Raw genomic sequence first — 14,688 nt, forward strand, 5'->3', positions numbered from 1 at the left:
TTTGTTTTTCTTTTTTAAGGGTTTTCCCTTTTGCTCCAATTCTTCTTTCACAGCATGACAAATGCAGAAATATGTTTAATGTGATTGTACATATATAACCAAATCAGATTGCTTGCTGTCTTGGGGAGGGGGGAGGGAGGGAGAAAAATTTGAAACTAGAAATTTTTGAAAACAAATGTTGAAAACTATCTCTACATGTAACTAGAAAATAATAAAATACTTTTATGATAAAAAAGGTATGTTCTTGGGCATACAATAAAGCTCCTAAAATATTTTCAAAAGAAAGCGCAAATGGAAAACAGTTAAAATCATTCCTGGAGGAAAAAAAACTTTAATTGTGACAAGCAGTACTAAAGGATGACTTACGTGTGTCCACAGTCTCCTGAATTGGGATGAAGCCTACAGGTAGCGTGTCTTTTATGTCGATGAGCTTCATATCCACCAGTACATTTCCTAAATGGCTCTTCAGAAAGAAGAGAGAGGGGGAAAAGCAGACTATTAGCCTGAGTTCCTAGACCTTCCTCTTTCAAATTTTAGCTTCATGATGCATGCTTTACACAATGAGGCCTGGAGGACTAAAGCACTGGATTAGTAGTCTAGCAAACTAGGCTTGAGTACTGGATAGAACAGTAATAATAATAATAATAGTTCAAATTTCTTTAGTGCTTTGCCCTTTATAGAAACAATTTATACTTCCCTTTATAGTATCCCCAAGAGGTAGGGAAGGGAAGTCTTATCATCCCTATTTTATATATGAGGAACCTGATACAGAAAGTAAAGTGATTTGCCTCTAGTAACTCAGCTAGTAAAGCAATGGAGTCATCACTCAAAAGCTAAGTACCCTAACCCAAAGTTCTTTCTACCACAGGCCATTGCCATTGGCAGGTTTCCTCACCTGTAAAATAAAGGAAAGGGAAGAGGGGAATCCCTAAGGTCCCTTTGAACTATGACGCTCTGGGTTCTTCCTTCCAGCTTGAATAGTTTCTCTTTCTATGTCTAATGCCAGCTTCCTGACAGGGAGTTAATTACAGCAGGTGGCCATCTTAGGCACAGGCTGCACATGGCTCTCTGGCCAGAGCATCAGCTGGAGCATCTTTTAAGATGCCAGACCTTTTCTTGGTCACCCAAAGAAGCTGTTTGGTGCAGGAGGGAGGCAAGCTTTCCGGCAAGCTGGTGTTCTACCCAGCAGAGGGCAGCTGTGCACACACAGCCCCAGAGTTCTGCCAGCTTGGCTACATGCTCCTGACAGTCTGCATTAGGCACATGTATATTTTAGAAAGGGCAAATTCCTGTGGCAGTCACTGTTTGAGCACACGCACGTTTGAACATAATGCAGAACCAATTACCAGGCTAAAATGTCACTGCTCCAAAATCAATCTAAAAGACAACATAAACGCAAGGCACATTTGCACAATTTTTTTAAATTATGGTATAATTTTTGCAAAATCCCACGTATCATATACAGAGTGAAGCCATCTTTGTTTGGCTATTTCACGTCCTCCAAATTATACACTTGAAAATTGTCTTTTCTATATTTCTATTTGAATCAAAAGTCTATTAAAAAGGCAGCGTTAGAGAGTGGTAGATTTGGAGTCAAAGTCAGTTAGTCAACATGCATTTATTATAGTGGGGGCTAATAAATGCTGTTGACTTACTATTAACAAGGAACTATACTAAACGCAGGGGAAAGAAAGAAGGGCAAAAACACAGTTCCCGCCTTCCAGGAGCTCACATTCTAATACGGGAGACAACAAGAAAACAACAATGCGCATACAAGATATAAAAGTTTGAAAACTGGCTCTTGAGTTCCTATAGTTATCTCTAAGGACCCTTTGAGCTGTGGCCTGCTATGTTCTAACATTCTGTGTTCTCAGGGCCCTTCCAGTTTCCATGACTGACAGATACTTAATATACCTGAACTATCTATACCTGGGCCTCTGGTTCTCCTTCTATAAAATAAGTTGAACTATTACAGAATCATAGACTCGAAAGTTAAGACCTCAATGGCCACATAGTCCAACCCATCCCCAAACAAGAGTCTCCTCAACAAGACTCGTGGAAATGGTCATCCAGGCTCTGCTTGAAGTTCTCTGATGAGGAAGAAACCCCTACCTACCAAGGCAGTCCATTCCACTTTTGCAAAGCTATCATTACAAAGGTTTTCCTTTGCCTAGGCAAATGATGTAATGATGAGGGTACTACCTTGTTAGGTAAGGGGTTCTCCCATTCTAATCTAATCCTCTTTGCACACAACAGTCCTGCATATACGTGAAGATGTCAGTGTGATTTCCTACTACTAGGTCTTCTCTAAAGGCTAACCTTCCCCAATTCTTTCGAGTGCTCCTCATAGGAAATGAGCTTGAAGCCCTTTACTACCTGCCCTCCGTGCCTTCTACCTTGTCAATAGCCTTCCCACAATGTGGTGCTCAGAACTGAATGTAGCATTCAAAGCATAAACCTGACCATAAAAACCAGTTGAAGGGTCTCCTTCAACTCATTAATCCCATGATTCTATAGTAAACTTGCACTCAAGTATTTGTATGAAGCAACACTGTTCTGTAGAGGTTCTCAGAAGCTATGCCAAGAAAGGTTAAAGTCTGGCAAGTTGCAGCAAGCCATAAAGAGTTTGAGAGGCAACTGCATGACCTTGGGCAAGTCACTCCCTTGTAGGTGCCTCAGTTTCCTCCATTGCAAAATGAGAGAGTTGGAATGGATGTTTTATAAGGTCTTCTCCACTTCTACTTTCCTATGAATGCCATAAGTTTGGGCCCCAAAAATGGATTGTTATCTGAGGACCATGACCTCTTAAGTTATGTGAAAAGCTTCATCACTAAAAGACTGGTTAGCAGGTAAGGTCATTTTTTGGCCACAGTAACTTATGAAATTCTCTAATAAGAGCTAGGAAAGGCAGAAATCATCATGGAGAGAGTACCTACACCATTGTTGTTCAGTCATGTCTGACTCTTTGTGACCCCCATTTGGGGTTTTCTTGACAAAGATACTAGAATAGTTTGCCATTTCTTTCTCCAACTCATTTTACAGACGAAGAAACTGAGGCAAACAGGGTTAAGTGACTTGCCCAGGATCCACAACTGGTAAGTGTCTAAGGCTGGATTTGAACTCAGGAAGATAAGTCTTCCAGCCTCCAGGCCTAACAATCTATCTACTGCCCCACATATACCATCAGAACCTCATATGCCCAACATATAAATAGAAGGGATTAGTAATAAGATCAGCATGTCTCTCTGTGTATGTATATGTGTGTAGCACTTGACAGATTGCCATTATGTTTTCCTCAGAACAAAACAGTCCTCTTATATGGATAGTGCTTCTTAAAGTATCCTCGGCTTCATCAATGCACCTTGCAACCCCCCTCTGTGCCTTAGAAGGTCTTCATGGATTGTTATGACCAGAAGAAAAACAATTAATCACCTTCTGAACAACCTTGAGGTAAGGAGGAAGGAGGGAGCATATGGATTATTATCATCATTTTACAAATGAGGAAACTGAGATTGAAAAGAAGAAATAATCGAAGACAGTAAGAATACTGAGGGAAAAAAAAAAGTTTGTTAAAAAAATGCTTGTTAAGGGACAGCTAGGTGGTGCAGTGGATAGAGCACTGGCCCTGGATTCAGGAGGACCTGAGTTCAAATTCAGCTTCAGACACTTAACACTTACTAGCTATGTGACCCTGGGCAAGTCACTTAACCCCAATTGCAGAAGGAGAAGGAGGAGGAGGAGGAGGAGGAGGAGGAGACAACTGAGCTAAGAGTCAGGAAATCTGAGTTTTAGTTTTGCTTCTGTCACTTCTCTCTGAATCTTCCTTTCTATCACTGAAAAATATTGCTACAACAAAAGTTTACAAATTACTTTCCTTAAAAACATTTTACAGATAAGGAAACTGAGGCTTAAATAGGTGAAGTGACTTGTCCAAGGTCTCACAGTAAGGTAGTATGAACCAGGACTAGAATCTAGGTTTTCTGACTCCATGTCTGATATTCTTTTCATTTTGCCAAGGTGAGTATTGGACAAGATGATCTCTAAGCTCAAATATTCTGTATATCTCTTAGCCTGTAAGCTTTAGAGCAAGCACCATGCCCAATCTTTCTCAGTATTCCCAGCACAAAGTACTCATTTGAGCCTGGGCTCTTTCAATTAGTAAATGTCAGAGATAGGATTTGATCCCAGGCCTTCTGACACCCAAGTCAAGTCAAGGGCTTCTTATATGGATTCTACAGTGCCGAGTTTCCCTAATAAACAAGGTACAAATCTTTTTTTGAAGACCTTATTCTATAGAGAAACATAAAAAGCCTAACATGAAGTGAAGTAAGCAGAGCCAGGAAAATGTGTGTGTGTGTGTGTGTATGTGTGTGTGTGTATACATTTTTCTATAATGTTTACAACAATGGAAATGGAAAGGGGGGAAAACCTGAAATTAAATCATATGTGTGTATGTATATGTATATATATGTGTGTGTGTGTATATATATATATACATATATACATACATATATATACATATATACATACATATATATATATATAAAACCAGACTTACTCTTAAAGAGAAATGAGAACATGTCTCCCTTCCTTCTTGACAGAGGTAGAAGACTACAGATCAGAACACTGCATATATTATCAGACCTGAAGTAAAGATTAGTTTTGCTAAACTGCCTTTTCCCTCTTTCTCTTAATTAATTAATGTCTTAATTTTCCCTTTCTCTTAATTAATTTCTCTTAATCTTAATTCTCTTAATTGTTTTTGTTATAAGGGACAATTATGTCTTAAACCAGCTGGCACTCACATGCAATCTTTGAAGTCTGAGACTGAGTGTTAAGCACAGTCAGGCACACCTCAAAATACTTAACCACTTTGCATCTTTCATAAAATCTTCAATGTAATTTCCAATTTGTTTTTTCTTTCTCCTATTATATAACCAGTTAAAGCAATTTTCACATTACATGATATTATCCTATCTCCATCACAGCATAGAAGCCCTTCAACCCTAAAATGGGAGGTCCCTACCTTCAATAAGTACATGACTATTCAGCTAATCACTCTATCATCAACACCAAGCAATGGCTAGAATATTTCTTTACTAGCGAATGGGAGAAATAAACATTTCTCTCTATACAATGGTATGATTGAGGATAGGCAGCATACCTCTGCATCTATGAAATGAGAGAAAAATTCCAGTCTGCAGAGAATTCGACTTAACAGTTGATCCTGCCAAGATTTCGTCTTTGAAATACAAACAGGGAGTCCTGACTATACTTGGTACACTCTCTGGCTGGGACAGCCACTCGAAGTCAGGAGTTTAAATTGGATCTGCTCTGACAAGCAAATCAAAGTATATTCACTCAAAATGTTTGGAGCCTGGCTTATGAAAACATAAGATTCAGAACTAGAATGAGTGTAAGAAACTATCCAGTCCAACCACATCATTTAAGAAAAGAGAAATTTGAGGTCCATCCATCCATCCATCCATCCATCCAGAGGTAACATAAGAAATAAAAAGCCAAGCTGGAATTTCAAATCAGATCTCCTGATGTTCACTCTGCCTTCTTACTGTCACTTCTACTAGGACTTCTCATAATTCTCCTTTCTATAGTACCTTCAGCTGCACAAGGAGAGTTTTGCCCACTCCAACTCTCTGAAAGCTTAATGTAAGTATTATTATCTTCCTTCTACAGAATAGGAAATCGAGATTCACACTGTGTGCTGGGGAGACAAAGACAAGAATGTACTCAAGGAATGTATGTTCTAGTGGGAAGGGGATTAGGGGTGGTACAACATGAACTCTTGCCTGTATCATAAAGCCCTGGGGGCTCCAAGGCCCAAATTCTGTCAAATCCAACAAAGCTGGACAACTAGTGGAGTTTATGGCTATCGTTCAAGGACCAGCCTACCTAACTGTAGAAAGGCTCTTAACTGGAGGGCTGGACACTAAGGGTTGTTTGGGTCACAGAAATCAAGGACACCACCAGCTCAGCAAGGAGAAGCCATAATCTGCATCAGTAGAGGGGCTGTTTGTGCATCCTTGAATCATTCAAGAACATTCACAACTATACAAGAGGATCGTCCATAATGGTGACCATTCAAAGAAATACCTAAAAAGCCTCCACAGGAGGTAAAATGCAGGTCTGTATTGTCTGGGCTTCATACAGTTAAAAGTGTGGTCCCTTCTTACACCAAGCAACCACTGTAATGGGCTTCATACATTAGGTCTGCGACACCATTAATTTTGCTTGTTCCTCTCCCCTCCCCCATCTCGTGCTCTCTTTCATTTCCTCCTCATAAATATGAGAAACATATTCCCAATCCTTGTTGAGCAAATGATTCATGCCAAAAGCCCAATATGCACTGACTCAGGGTATTTATATTGTCTCTGGTAGCCGGTATTTGCTAGTATACTGTAATTATTTTTGACAACCTTGCATTTAAGGTGGCCACAGATAACCAACTTAATATTCAAATGTTCATAAATCCTTCTGTTTAATATCCTCCCTACCTAATCTATGTACATTATTATTACAGGTAATGCAGAAAGTACAGTGCATGAAAAGTACAATTAATCTCGATCTTTCCACAGCAAGCAGTGTCGCTCCAACCCCAGGATTCTGTATTAATAAAAATGATGAGGGGGAGGGGGGCTGCAGCTGCTTAGATTCCAGACGGGTCTCCCCAAACTCCTGAGATGGGGCTGCTAGCTACTCACCTAATTAAGATCCAAGATCATCTCAAGCTCTAGAATATATTGTAGAAATATCTGTTGTCATGAACATAAGACCTCACAATAAATGCAAAGTTGGTATTTTTTCAGAGAAGAGAAGGCGCTCTTTTAACCTAATACTAAGACCATAATCCTTCCTGCTCCCACCCCTTAGCTCACAATGTACTTTGTATTTCCAAGTAAACTTACGTATTACTGTGTATTATCACTGTTTTGTATCATCTCTTTATCCTCCCAGCAGACAGGGTGCTCTGGGTGGATGAGAGCTGAGTTAGAATAACCAAACTCGACCCCACTCTAAGATCTAGGGCCTAGCATAGTGAATGCCCTGCATAAAACTAGCACTTTGAATGTGTTTGACGAATGAGTCATAGCATGGTACAATCAAGGGAGTGCTGAATATGGAATCCAAAGACTTGGATGTGAATCCAGCTCAGCTACTTAGTCACCTGGATAATTCTGGTAAATTATTGATTCTTTCTGGGCCTGTTTCCTCACCAAAACCACTATCACATGATGAGGTTCTGCATTTCCCCAACAAGCCCCAGCATCTCTCTTCAGACATGCTCCAACACACCAGTACCCTAGCGAAAATGTGCTATATGAATCTGAAAACCCTAGAATCATGGGAGTCCTCGGACTGGAAGGTACCTCAGAGATGCTCTTGTCCAACAAGAAGCAGAGCTTGGCTTGAATCCAGGTCTTTTCCGATTCTGAATCTAGTGTTCTTTTCACTACTAATATATGATCTCATTTTATAGACACTGAGAAGGGACATGCCTGAAATCACTCCAATTTTGAAGTAAATAAAGAGCTGATCAGCTTGGCACATTAGAGTCCAAGGTCCCATCTTCCTTCACCACCACATTGCTCAAAATTTAAGGGGACAAAAGATATTCCCATCCTGTCAGTAAAGAAGCAGTAGGGGCGGCTAGGTGGTGCAGTGGATAGAGCACCTGAGTTCAAATCCGGCCTCAGACACTTAGCACTTACTAGCTGTGTGACCCTGGGCAAGTCCCTTAACCCCAATTGCCTCACTTAAAAAAAAGAAAAAGAAGAAGAAGCAGTAGACTATAGTTGGGGACCACTGCATAGGCTATCAACTGCAGTGTCTGCTCAGCCTTGCATTTATTATAAAAGAGGGTTCTATGGGACAGAAGAGCTTATTCACTAGTGACCATATTTTTTAAAAAACCAATAAAACATAAAAAGAATTGGACACAAATATGTCGGTGGCTTTTACCTTCTATCTATATAATAAAATAATTATCTATAGAATAATAACTAGCATTTGTATAGCATGTTACAGTTTGTAAAGAGGTTACAAATATTTTCTCATTTTATCCTCACAACAACTCTGAAAAGTAAGAGCTATTATTATCTTTCTTTCATAGATGAGGAAATTGAAGCAGACAGAAGTGACTTACACAGGGATACAGAGCTAGTAAATGTCTAAGGCTGGATTTGAACTCAGATCATCCTGACTTCAGGACCAGACTTCTTATCCATAGTGCCCCCTAGCTAGCTGCCTGTTATGTCAGGATGATGTTCTTATCATTTCTCATCGTATTTTCTATGAAAACCACCACCATCTGCAACCTATTCATTCACTTTAAAACACCAAGGATATATGACTTCATTTACAAAGGGCTTCCTTCCACCAATCAGAGGCAGGTCACAACTGTACACACTCATCTGGCCTCAGCCTGGGTTTCTCCTATTGCTGTGACCAAAAAAATTATACCAAACTTGGGGAAGGGGGTGGGGAATGTTTATGGAAGAGCTTCCCTCCTATTGTTAGCAAAGTTCATTCTCAGTTGAAAATTGAAAAACTTCTCCCAGCTCATTTGAATGTTTTATCAGTTTATGTAGCCAGGGGAGAAAAAAAAGCATTCTCTGCTGGCAAACCTTCTAGAGATGAGCCTCTCCAAGTCTGATCCTGCAAAGACATCAACACAGAATCAAGCTACTTCTGAAAGCTTTTTTCTAGTTTGGAAGGATATACTAGCCGTCTGTTTGGCAGAATCCTCCATCAAAAGCTACAACGAGGCATCAAAAAAGGACTTCATGCTCTCCCTATAACTGCACAAATATTTTTACTCAAAAGAGAGATTTGCCAAATGGTTCTAACACAGACTGTGCTATTCTCCCAAATCTAGCCTTCAGAAAACTCAAGAGCATCCTATGCCTGCATTCTACTTAGTACATGTTGTAGGAATGAGAAGAAGAGAACAACACAATCAAAGTGCCAGAGATAGAGAAAGCAGGGATGATTAGAATGAATAAAACATTTTTATTGAAATTAAAGGCAATGTTAAAAAAAAAACTTCTGTAATAAAAAGATAGAGACAATATGGCATAATAGAGAGAGAGCTGCCTTCAAAGCCAAGAAGATCTGGGTTCAAGTCCTGACTCTGATGGATATTAGCTGTGACCCTGGGCAAATCACTTAACCTGTCAGTGATCCAAAGCACCAACAATTATATGCTAAAAAGATACCAACTGTATTAGGAGAGCGATCATCCTCTTCTGGAAGCTCCCAGGAAATTACATGTTCAGTCCCAATCCCTATCTCTTTACAGTAAATATACACACATTTATGTCACAATTTTGTGTAATTTTAAGTGTGTGTGTGTAATTTTTCCCTTTTAAAAACCCCATTTTATGGCAGTACCTTGATATTTTAAGAAAACCTACATTCAGAATAAATGTGATAATATTAAATCAATGTAATCAATTATTTTCCAACTAAAAATGAAATATTTTCCCCCAAAAGAAATGCTTGCGTGGAAAGGGCACTGAATTTAAATGAAGGGCCTGGCAATGTGTTTTGGAGTCTGAAAATCTGGGTTTGTTCCTTAATATCTGTTTGACATCATGCAAGACACTTTAGCTATCACAGTTCCCTCAGTTCTGTCATCTATAATGAAAGGGTGGCAGCAGATGATCTCTAAGCTCCCTGTTTCTAGTGACTAAACTGGCTAGAACCTAGGCCTCTTAAATCCAGTCCTGTGCTCTTTCTACCAGTGTTGTGTTGAAAGTGAGTGTGGGGGGCACAATGTTACTACACACTTGTTTTGTTTTGTTTTGGAAAATGGAAATCATTATCTTTTTTTTTTAATTTAATTTAATTTTTTCAGGGCAATGAGGTTTAAGTGACTTGCCCAGGGTCACACAGCTAGGAAATATACACTTGTTTTGAAAAACAAACTATATTTTAAAATACTCTCAGTTTCATAGACAATCCTTGAAAGACCCGAGTTGAAATTCTAGTTTTATGCTAGACCTATATGACTGTGTAAGAAGCAATCTTTCTCCAGAGTTCTTTTGCCTCCTCTGTAAAAGTGAAAGGGTTTAACTAAGTTACCCTGAAGTTCATTTCCACCTATGAATCCTCCCAAAACCTCTTTATGTAAATATGATTATTGCCCATTTTAAACACATAAACAGACATGATTTGCATGTTGTTTCCCTCCCCCTTTAGAATATGTGCTTCCTGAGGGCAGGGACTTCCTATGTTCTTCTCTATATATCCCCTGCCTGGCATAGAATAAACGCTGAATTTGTGCTTATTGCTTGATTGATTGAAATAAATAAACAAAAACTAAATGAACAACGCCCATTAGGTTACTCCAGCCCCTCCATTACTCTCCATATGAATAAGTCTCCAAAGTTGAAGAGTAATCTTAACAGCAGAAATAAGGATGGAGAAACCTCATTAGATTCATATCTACAACCACTGAAAGCTCCCAGGCTAAACAAAGTGTGGTCTCATGAATGGAGAGATCGTTGGCATAGGAATCTGAGGACTTCTGAATTCAACTCAGCTCTATTGCTTATTATTTGTGTGATCCTAGACAAGCCATTTAACCCCTCTCTGTAGGCCTCAGTTTCCTCGTCTATGAGATAAGGCCCTTCCAGCTATAAAGCTATGTGATCTGATGATAGCTGTATTTTAATAGCTATGTGGAAAAGGGCAATAGAGCTTCCTTCTTCCTCCTATCCCTCAAAAGGCACAGGGCTATTTCTAGTTCTCAAGAAGTACAAAAAAAAAAAGTCCTATCATGAAAATCCCATAGGAAGAATATGCATCATTGGAAACACTGAAAGAGCTAGGTTTGTGAAACAAGTCAATCATTTAAGCCATCTTTTTAGTTATGCTTTTACTCAGAGATCAGCTTTAAGTCATAATACATTAGGAAATCCCTACATTTGGACTATTTTGTGATTTGCTAAGGTCTTGCAGTAAGGGAAGATTCTCAGTTTCCTATAGAGAAGGAATTTTCATAAAATTTACTCTATTTACTTCTATGTGGGAAAACAGCATATTAAGAGATCATAAGTGGAAAATGCTCTCTACATCCAGAAAAAAGAACTGTGGAATCTGAAAGCAGACTGAACCATACTGTTTCTACTTTTTTTTTCTTTTTTGAGGTTTTCCCCTCTTGTTCTGATTCTTCTTTCACAACATGATTAACGCAGAAATATGTTTACTGTGATTGTACATATACAACCTATATCAGTTTACTTACTGTCTTGGGGAGAGGGGACGGAAGGAAGGGAAGGAGAAAAGTTTGGAACTAGAAATCTTATAAAAAATGAAATGGTGAAAACTATCTTTACATATAACTGGAAAAAAGTAAAATACTTTTAAGAATTAAAAAGAGAGAGAGATCATAAGGCATCACAGGGTTTGACTGGTTCTACAACGCACCTTAGAGGCTTCTGCTCCAAGCCCCTCATTTTACAGTTGATGACACTGGGGTCCAGGAAGGGGAAATTAATTGAACTGACCAAGGTCACTCAGCTAGTAACTTACATAGAGTCATTATTTGAAACAGGTCCTCTGGCTTCACAACCAATTTTTCTTATTAAATTTTCTTTTTTTAATTTTGAACTTAACCATCATTATCAACCACAAACATTCCAATATACAAAGAACAAAAAAGGGGGTAGGGTATTGTCTATGAAACTGAGAACATTTTTACAAAGAGTTTATTTTTCAAAACAAGTGTATAGTCACACTTTGCCACCCACATCCACCTTCAAAGGAACACCTTAGTAGGAGCACAGGAATGGGTTTAAGAGACCTGGGTCCTAGCTGGCCTTCACCACCGAAAAGAGGAAGGGAGCTTGGCGATGACCTTCTCTAACAATCTTCCTATACAGTGGAGAGGACTGAAACCCTGAGAGGTGAAATCTCTTACACAAGATTAAATGGGTATTAAGGAACAGAGCAGGGATTCAAAGTCATGTTTTCTGACTCCAAATGCAATGCTCTTTTCTTACTTATCTGAGGAGCAGTTTCCTCTTCTGAAAAATGAAAAGGCTGGACATGATGATTTCTAGTGTCCCTCTCACTAACATAATAATACTACTACTAATAGTAAAAGTGCTAACAATAACAACTAATTCCTCTAGGTTATTAAGGTTTAAAAGTGCTTTTCTTACTATTCATCAATATATACATAATATAATTCATAGGCAATATAAAATATATAAAGGTAACATAAACATTATAATTCTTATTTCACAGAGTGCAAAGTTGATTAAGTGACTTGTACAGGGCTCTAAAGCTAAATAAGTGTTAAAGCCAAGTCTCAAATATTCAAATCCACTGCATCCTCCTGTCTCTACTAGACTATGGACTCCTTGAGGGCAGGGACCATGTTTCAGCTGACCTTTTTGCCTATTCCACCACCTATGCTGTGTACACAGTAGGTACCTAATAAATACTGTGTGCTAGGACTCTGTATCAGGCTAACTAGTTCCACTCAATTTATTAAAAATGTGATTATCTTTAGAGAATAAAAACAGTCACAAAAGGAATAAAGAAATGTCCAAGACCACTGTCAACATCTGGTATTTAGCCCATCAATGAAAGGCACTATTGGACTTACATTTTCTTTAGAAAATGATCTTGTGAAACACAGGTATCTAGTAACCTTGGATTTAAATAAGCCGTCTTTCCAGAGGTCAGCATCCACACCATCTGCTGTCTGTGCAACCTGTGCCAAAGAGACAGAGAGAAGGAACTTAGGGAAGCCAGGGTAAAAGCGAGTACATGTGCACAGCGGCTCTTGTATGCCGATTCCAATTAACACTGGCCCGAACTCTCATGGCATCTCATTAGTTCATTTCATTCGGCACACGGAAAAGAATTTCCAAAAGGGGAAGGCGAGCGAGAGTGTGAAAAATACAACTTCTAAAAATATTGTCCCTGGGGAAGCAATTGATTAAAGACACCCGCACAAAGAGGGTTCTAATGAGAAAGGAGCAACTTTTGTTCTAATGTACCAAGAAAGGATCTGACAATTCAGCACATTAAGATGCTCATTACTGCTCACTCAGGGGGACAGTCCGGCAGTAGGAAATGTCCAACGGGGTCAGAGAATTTAGGGTTGGAAGGAGCCTTAAAGATCATCTAGTTCAACCCTCCCATTTTATAGAAGAGGAACCAGAGCTACAAAAAGAACAGCCTATACAAGGTCATCCAGATGGCAAGTGGCAGGACAGGGATTTGAACCCATGTCCTTTACCCCCAGGATCCAGGCTCCTTCTACTATACCACACTCATCTGAAATGTTACCAAAGAGAACCACAGCTTGTGGAGAGAATGACAGGATACATCCCTTCAGCTCTTAGAACCTGGGTGGCTAAATCAATAGGAATTCTAGACTGCAGCATCTAGGGAGATTTGGAAAGAGAACCTGGGGTGGGGGGAGGGTCATGCAGGCAGATTGAAGACATAGTCTTCCTTCCCTGTAAAACCTTAGAATCAAGTGAAGAGCCGAGAAGTCAGGCATCTCTTGTTTCAAACTCTTACTGCTTTAGCTACAATCCACAGGGTGCCTTCCACCCAAGACAACGCTGAAAAGTGAACACTCACTAACACTCAACTTTAAACCTCCTTACTTATACGAGAGGCAAGGAGAGAGCACAGGTGCCCTGCCTCAAAACCACGCAAGTTTCATCAGGATTTCAGCCCCATCGAGGATGCTCCCCCTTAAAGGTGGATGAAAGCCTACGGACAGGGCAGGGGCCAAGAAAGGAAGACCTGAGAAGTCCAAAAGGGCACAGCTGGACCAGAAAGGATATTCAAAGCAGGAGCTTTTAATCTGGGCTCTGGCAACCTCTTTCATAAAAAAGAATCTGAAAACTACCTCAATATAACTGACATACCATGGGTTTTATTTTATGCATCTAAAAACACTACTCTGAGGAGCCCGTAGCCTTTACCACATGGACAAAGGGATGTTCAAAGAAAAGTGTCAAATTTTGCATATGCTATCAGACACTAATGCTGTATCGAGGTTTTTTTTAAACCATTTTCTTCATTACATGGAAGGTTTCAATGTATATGAGAGGAAGGAATAAGATATATAGCAATAGATATATGTGTGTGAATATTTATACATATATATATAAATCAGGAAATTACTTTGGTTTAAAAAAGAAAAGTTATTATGGTTATTATTATTATTACTATTAGTAGTAGAAGTAGTATTAGTATTATTTAGAATGAGAGAGATTCCACAGGACTGGAAAAGAATAAATATTGCCTTAATTTTAATTTTTTTAGAAGAGCAAATTCTGTAAACTATAAGTCAGTGAGCTTGAATGATTTCTGACAAAGTTCTAGAATTTATTATTAAAGGGATGACTTATACACATCAATAAGATGTGACACCAAAAAAGTTAAGAACCCCTACTCTAGAGGCATCAGTGACACTGTAGTCACAAGCTCCCACCCTCCCACCTTGGAGGACAGAGGATCTTTTCTCCTGGCACTGTCTTTAAAAAAGCTAGAGAAGACAGATGTCAAAGCCAGTACAGACACTAGGGGAACATGGCCCATTACCATGTGTGCCCTTCTGCTATACTAGGCTATTAAGCTCCCACTCTCATGATCTTTGCTTCCTGGCACAGGTGCTGGCCCTTTAGCATCCTCTGC

General features: G+C 39.3%; 1 protein-coding gene across 6 annotated transcripts in view; it reads right to left on the minus strand.

The window, feature by feature from the left end:
- Positions 1 to 14,688, minus strand: part of MVB12B (multivesicular body subunit 12B) — a 329,258-nt gene that overhangs the window by 240,396 nt on the left and 74,174 nt on the right. For all 6 annotated transcript variants that reach the window (XR_006354679.1, XM_043981503.1, XM_043981504.1 and 3 more), the window contains exons 3-4: positions 12,635 to 12,742; positions 367 to 463 (exon numbers count right to left, since the gene is read on the minus strand). Coding sequence is in view for 5 of the 6 variants with exons in the window: in XM_043981503.1 (XP_043837438.1) it covers positions 367 to 463; positions 12,635 to 12,742 (205 nt within the window). In the remaining variant the exon portion in view is untranslated. The remainder of the gene's footprint in view (positions 1 to 366; positions 464 to 12,634; positions 12,743 to 14,688) is intronic.

Source organism: Dromiciops gliroides, chromosome 2 (assembly GCF_019393635.1).
Source record: "Dromiciops gliroides isolate mDroGli1 chromosome 2, mDroGli1.pri, whole genome shotgun sequence".
In the NCBI taxonomy this organism is placed as follows: Eukaryota; Metazoa; Chordata; class Mammalia; order Microbiotheria; family Microbiotheriidae; genus Dromiciops; species Dromiciops gliroides.